Genomic DNA, 5,884 nt, shown 5'->3' on the forward strand with positions numbered 1-5,884 from the left:
ATTAAGTCCAGGCGAAAGGCGTGGCTAGTCTGGTCACGTGAAAAGCGACAGCAGCGCCACGGCGTTTCAGAGGGTAGCCTAAAATTCTCCTGCAGTGGCCACAGGCTAGCTAAAACCACGTTTTGAAGCTTGCTTCATACATGTGCAGTGCTGCTGCTAACGAAATTCAAAAACTGGTGTAATTTATGTTGTGCATAATTTTGAGTTTCTGAGTTCCATCGTTCACTCTCAAGTTTAAATCGCAAGCAGTAACAAACATCGGCTTTCCTGTTAAACCAATAATCTGCTGCTAGCTTAACACACCAGTAGTCTAATAATGGCTATGATTTGGTTGCCTTGGACAACATCTGCTAGTGAATTACGTGACACGCTGTACGAAATTCCCGACAACGTTCTTGTTGATTTATGGAATCGCTTGCGCCCAGAACTGACTTTATGGCTGGGAAATGACAAGAGAAACATCAACGAAAAGGGGTATCGACTAGCTGCAACAGGATACATCCAGCAACTACGCATGTCGCAGGTACATATCCGCATATTGAAGCTACGATCTTTACCAAATTACACAGTAATTCATAAACAGCATTTTTTATTTCATTTATTGAACATTTGTTTTGAAAAAGCAATCACCCCAAAAATTACGTAATAGCTGGCCATGCACATTATGTTCTAATGAATAGGACTTTAGTAAACGATGTATTTTACAGAATGTATAAAATACTGTACATTGTAGGCCCATGATACTCTGCGGTTTAATGCTAAAGGACATTCAGAAATGAAGCCTATTACGTATAATTTGGGCTTGGAGCTACGCGTTGTCGGCAAGGAAGCGACTGAAGTTACTGCCTCTGAATGCTCCTGTCGTGCTAGCGGGGCTCTGGGAAAAAACGCGCTTTGTAAACATATATTTGCCATGCTATACGCCATCCGAATTGTCATCGACGGGGGCAGCGTTCCAGCCTGGCAATCAGCGCTGCCCGTTACGAGCATGGAACAGCAGTGGGGTGTGCCATCTCTTCGGTCGCTCACCAGAGAACTGCAGCCCGGGCGTGCAGATCTCTATGCTGCATTTATGAGACCGGATGCCCGCCACAAATGGAAACCTTCCATAGAAAGTCGAATTCATCCGAAATACCGTATAATTAGCACAGAAGAAATGAGTGAAATCCGATCCGTTCTGTCAAACACCACACTTTTCCCGAAACATGTTCTTCGTCTGATCGAACCAGCTTCAGTAAACTTGCGACTGCCAAGAGAACCAAGCCCGGATCTTTCTAACCCATATATCGGTGATTCATCTGCAAAGGTGTTGCCTTTAGCACTACCAGTTATTAGTCCGCTTGCTCGACCTTTCTCGCAGCAATATTTGATACAGTTGCCGAGACAATTAATGACGTTTTATAAGGACAGCGTTGAAAAAACGCATGAAGACTGCATCAAAATAGAAGGAACAACACGCTTACAGGCTAAGAGTTCAGACTGGCTTTACCATCGTTCTTTGCGCGTGACTTCTACCTATGCAAAGCGGATATGCACAGCAGGACAACTTCCTACGACCCGCAAATGTGACCGTTTTGAAAAACTGGCAAAAGGAATGGTCGCACCCAGTTCCATATCACATATACCTGCAGTCCGCCGCGGTAATGAGATGGAGCAAGAAGCAGCTGATGCTTTCTACAGTTTAACGTCTTCAAGCGATAAAGAAATAACTACTTTCAGAGTCGGCTTTTGTGTACATCCTGATGAACCGTGGATGGGAGCCTCGCCAGATCGGCTGGTCAAAGAAGTTGATATTGCAACAGGATCAACCAGTTGGGCCCTTTTGGAAATTAAAACCTTCGATGTCAAAAAAGCACCCTACGATTTGCCGTACGTTGCAGATGATGGAAACGGTAGATTTATTTTGAAAAGATCGCATGAGCACTACTTTCAGGTTCAAGTGGCAATGGCATGTGCTGGGCTAACCGAATGTTATTTTTTTGCATACTCTGGCCCCGCGAAGGATTACTTTTGTGAGAAGATCGCCTTTAATTCCGACAGTGTTAACTTTATTTTCGAACGCTGCGCAGAATTTTACTTCACGCAGTACTTGCAAGAGTTACAACGAATGAATGGTGTTAGCTAAGTGAGTACTAAACTTGCTACTGTTAGTGAGTAAAAAGAGTACTTCTACGGTAAATTGGCACTGAGAATATAACCCGCCGCCAGGGTTACATTCACTGTATAAAGTATGTAACATTTATAACAAATGGAAGTCAGAGCATCAGAAGTATTGAATATTAATCAGAAAACGTTGAAGAAAGTCATGAGCGCATTTCAACCGCAAATGTTACTTACATGGTGCACTGCTGTTATTTACAAACAGACATATATACTGAGTACACACAAAATTCGCATTTATGGGAGCGGATCGTAGTCATCTGGTATGCCATCCGGAAACTCCGACTTTATCAGGTCATTCAAACTAAGAATTCTGACTTCCTCAGCGCTTTCTTCGTGAACTAGATCATTTATTTCGGAATCCATCATATCCGGATCGGATTCTTCCCATGCACGTAATGGTGGCAAGAACTTGCACAAATTAAAAACCACCCTTACTTCGGTATCGATGCGTTGCAGATCACTGATGTAGAGCGGTCCGCGAATTTGATTGAACGTCTTAGCTCGGCCGATGGCATTTTCAATAACAATACGAACTCTTGCAATTTCTGCAGTATCTTTAAGCTTTTCACGGGACATGTTCTCATCTTTTCGAACGCTGGGAGGCACAATCCATTTAATACCTAGTTTTTGGGCTAATTCAGTCATCTGGAAACCGCGATCAGCCAAAACCACATCACCGAAACCCAATTTCAGGAATAGGTTAGATGCTTTAACAATCGCGGGATCCGAAATGGAGCCTTGGTAAGGATGGGACAAAAAACACATATTTCCATCAGCCTCCGAGCCGACCAAATATTTTATGGTATAACTCTTTTTATAGTTAGACCAACATTTGCGAGCAGCGTCAGGATTCTTTGGCTTTTGAATTTTGATTTCGAATCCGTCAATAATCATGGAAATTTTAGGAAAGAGAGCGGCTACTTTCGGGGGCAAAGGAAGCGGATCTATGCCATCATAAGGGTATTTTCTGAAGATGTTTACCATCCTTTCATCCATTACAAGAAGCCAGCAATTATAATAACGTCCAATAGTTCGTGCATCTACCCCGAAAATGGCGGCCAACACTTCGTAAGTCATACCCGTTCGTAACTTCATCAACGTCAAAAAATACTGATTAAAACCATCAAGCGCCATCGGCGCTCCGCCACGTGATCTGTCTGGATAGGGTACTTCTCCTGTTTGCTTGGTGTAAAGCAACGTATCTAGAAAACCCTCATTTTTTCCTGCAAAGACGGTTTCGTACAAAGTCAACAAAACGAGATAGGACGGCAGCCCAGTGAGATTCTGGATGGCTTTATCGCTGTCGGCAAACGTTTCGGCGCGAAATTCTTGCCGGGTCAATCGTTTGGTCAGCGCTTGCACACTTGCATTTGCCTCTTGAACTTCCAACAACAGCTCACCAATTCTCGTATTCTAAAAAAACGAAAAGACAGTTACCTGGAACAATCTTGGAAACTTGTAGCAATCGTAATCAGTTTTAAACCGATACAGCATCAGTAAGCTAAATAGAAGTATATCTTACAATACATCTTGCATTAAAGAAAGACGTTTTTATTTGTACGTTAGACCAACTTGCGCATATGCATGCACAAACGCACAATTAATCATTTTTTTGCTACTAGTCAGTACTTACTTTTTTAGCTTCCAAATAGCGCAGATCATTTTTCAGTTCAGTAATCTGTAGATCCTTTTGTTGGGACTCTTCCTGGAGACGTTTGAATGCATCTCGCAGTTGTTCGAGTTCGTCACGAAGCGCTTGAACATCCGCTGAACACACTTCCGTTTGCACACATGCCGCTAGTTTTCTTTTTTTCCGTGGCGGACCAGTGGAGATTTTGCCTGAGCGGTCTTTTGGGGTTGAACGTGAATGCGAAGGTTGACAGTTTGCTGGCTGAGAATTTACTGGTAGGCAGTTAAACTGCGATGGGATAGCCGTTTTCAGTAACAGCGCGCGCGTTGCGGGCTTTCCCTTTTTGGTTTTTGTCTGAAAATCAGATGGGAGAAAGTGAGTGCTGCAGACGCGGGATCCTGGACCAGGCTGCCAGCTGCTTTCACGTCGGATTCGATGCAGCCACGTTGAATAGCGCCAGTCGGTAGCTGACGGTAGTGTGAAAAAGGAAAGCCCTTCTGATCCCGGGCGGTTCGCGTAGTGCACGCACCGTGGAACACAGCATGTCACTCGGCCTTTCCCTTTTGCCTAAAAGTTGCGTAATATAATAATTCTGCTACACTGTATCAATATTTCGCAAGGGAAAATACGTTTAAAACAAAACTGCATTGTGAAAAAGCAGGTAGATACAGTAACACTAAATTTTTGCATTTAAAAACGGGGTTAAATTGCAGAAGGTGGGTTATACGAGTACGTGCATATATGAGCATGTGATGAACCATTATATGTGCGAAAACATAATACATGTTTCTGCAGTCCCATCTGCCAACGCGCACTATTAAAACATTACTATATGTTACTCTGTCATTTAGTAACTACTACACCTTACCGTCGAATAATCAGACGTTCCGTCTGTGTCCGACATTGGCTGTTGTTTGGCACCTGGCTCGGGTTCCAAGAAATATAAGAATGTTGTAGTTCAAGCTTCCCGCTGTAGACTGGTGAGTGATATTGATCCAGCAATTGATAACTGTGATATATAAGTAAAACAAGCACCGTTCTGCTACGATTTAAAACCTTAATCAGTGGCATTAAAATATCAAAAAGTGCAAAAAATCAAAGCACAATATTTTTGCAAATTTCCAGTGCAGAAGAAACAAAGCCACCGTCTTGTAGTTATTGTAGAGTACTTACGATAGAACCTTATGCATTGATCCAATGCAATGCTTGCGCGTTCAAGAAATATCGGCTCGGAAGTAAATGCTGCTGTATAGTGGTATATATTTAAGCGTTTAAGTACAGTGCATTGACCAGAATGGTCGTGTTATGCTTTTCAGATGCAGGGACAGTGTACAGAGTCCACCATATATGATCGTTGATCTGGTCGTTTTGCGCTGTATTAGTTAAAGCTAAAATTTTAATTTTATATTAGTCTAGTAGAGAATTCAAAGTTAAACAACTTTTTTCTCTGCCTTTTCACTATTCAGTGGAAAGCAAAGCGTACATAGGCCAAAACGTGCTTGGACATCGCACATTTCCCATAGACGTCCATGTTACAGAAACTGCTGCAACCCTCTGAAATCGCTCGAAAGAGGCAGACCATATCACACCTCATTAGGGTTCTGCCTTGACCTAATTGCTGGTCGTCGACCACTTTTAATGTGATATTGACGCTTTGATTAGCCATACTCGCAATAATACTCATATACTTCAACAATGGGTGCTGCAACTGAGAGTAATGCGCCCGATAAGACATAAACACAAATGAACGCTTCACACACTCTGCAAATGAAGAAATTGGCATTTGCCATTTGACTAATATAAAATTAAAATTTTAGCTTTAACTAATACAGCGCAAAACGACCAGATCAACGATCATATATGGTGGAATCTGTACGTCCTGCATCTGAAAAGCATAACACGACCATTCTGGTCAATGTTTACGTTAAACGCTTAAATATTACTTAACATTCTACGTTCTAGCCGATAATTTTTCACGCGCTGCATTGCTTGATAATGCATAACGTTCTATTAAATTCTACGTTCTAAAGCTCTGGCTTTGTTTCTTCTGATGGAAATTTCAAAAATATTGTGCTTCTGATTTTTTACTGT

General features: G+C 42.2%; 2 protein-coding genes across 2 annotated transcripts; one reads left to right on the top strand and one right to left on the bottom strand.

The window, feature by feature from the left end:
* The first annotated feature begins 316 nt into the window (after positions 1–316).
* LOC129602110 (uncharacterized) lies at positions 317–2,071 on the top strand. Its single transcript, XM_055501077.1, has 3 exons — positions 317–523; positions 734–1,640; positions 1,720–2,071. Exons 1-3 carry the CDS (start codon positions 317–319, stop codon positions 1,905–1,907), a joined length of 1,302 nt encoding a protein of 433 aa, XP_055357052.1. The 3' UTR covers positions 1,908–2,071.
* Positions 2,072–2,306: 235 nt separating this feature from the next.
* On the bottom strand, positions 2,307–4,800 carry LOC129602109 (uncharacterized). The gene is made up of 3 exons (XM_055501076.1): positions 4,662–4,800; positions 3,797–4,360; positions 2,307–3,576 (listed from the first exon to the last, which is right to left on the bottom strand). The coding sequence occupies exons 1-3, from the start codon at positions 4,695–4,697 to the stop codon at positions 2,398–2,400; spliced, it is 1,779 nt and encodes a 592-aa protein (XP_055357051.1). The 5' UTR covers positions 4,698–4,800; the 3' UTR covers positions 2,307–2,397.
* Positions 4,801–5,884: the final 1,084 nt, after the last annotated feature.

The sequence above is a fragment of the Paramacrobiotus metropolitanus genome, unplaced genomic scaffold, assembly GCF_019649055.1.
Source record: "Paramacrobiotus metropolitanus isolate TYO unplaced genomic scaffold, Prichtersi_v1.0 Parri_scaffold0000330, whole genome shotgun sequence".
In the NCBI taxonomy this organism is placed as follows: Eukaryota; Metazoa; Tardigrada; class Eutardigrada; order Parachela; family Macrobiotidae; genus Paramacrobiotus; species Paramacrobiotus metropolitanus.

Bases quoted from the DNA above. Each gene is read 5' to 3' on its own strand.
- LOC129602110 (XM_055501077.1), top strand. From the start codon at position 317: ATGGCTATGATTTGGTTGCCTTGGACAACATCTGCTAGTGAATTACGT. The intron at 524-733 runs GTACATATCCGC...TGTACATTGTAG, and splicing joins AGCAACTACGCATGTCGCAG to GCCCATGATACTCTGCGGTT. The intron at 1,641-1,719 runs GTAATGAGATGG...AACTACTTTCAG, and splicing joins TATACCTGCAGTCCGCCGCG to AGTCGGCTTTTGTGTACATC.
- LOC129602109 (XM_055501076.1), bottom strand. From the start codon at position 4,697: ATGTCGGACACAGACGGAACGTCTGATTATTCGACG. The intron at 4,361-4,661 runs GTAAGGTGTAGT...CGCAACTTTTAG, and splicing joins GAACGTCTGATTATTCGACG to GCAAAAGGGAAAGGCCGAGT. The intron at 3,577-3,796 runs GTAAGTACTGAC...TCGTTTTTTTAG, and splicing joins GCTATTTGGAAGCTAAAAAA to AATACGAGAATTGGTGAGCT.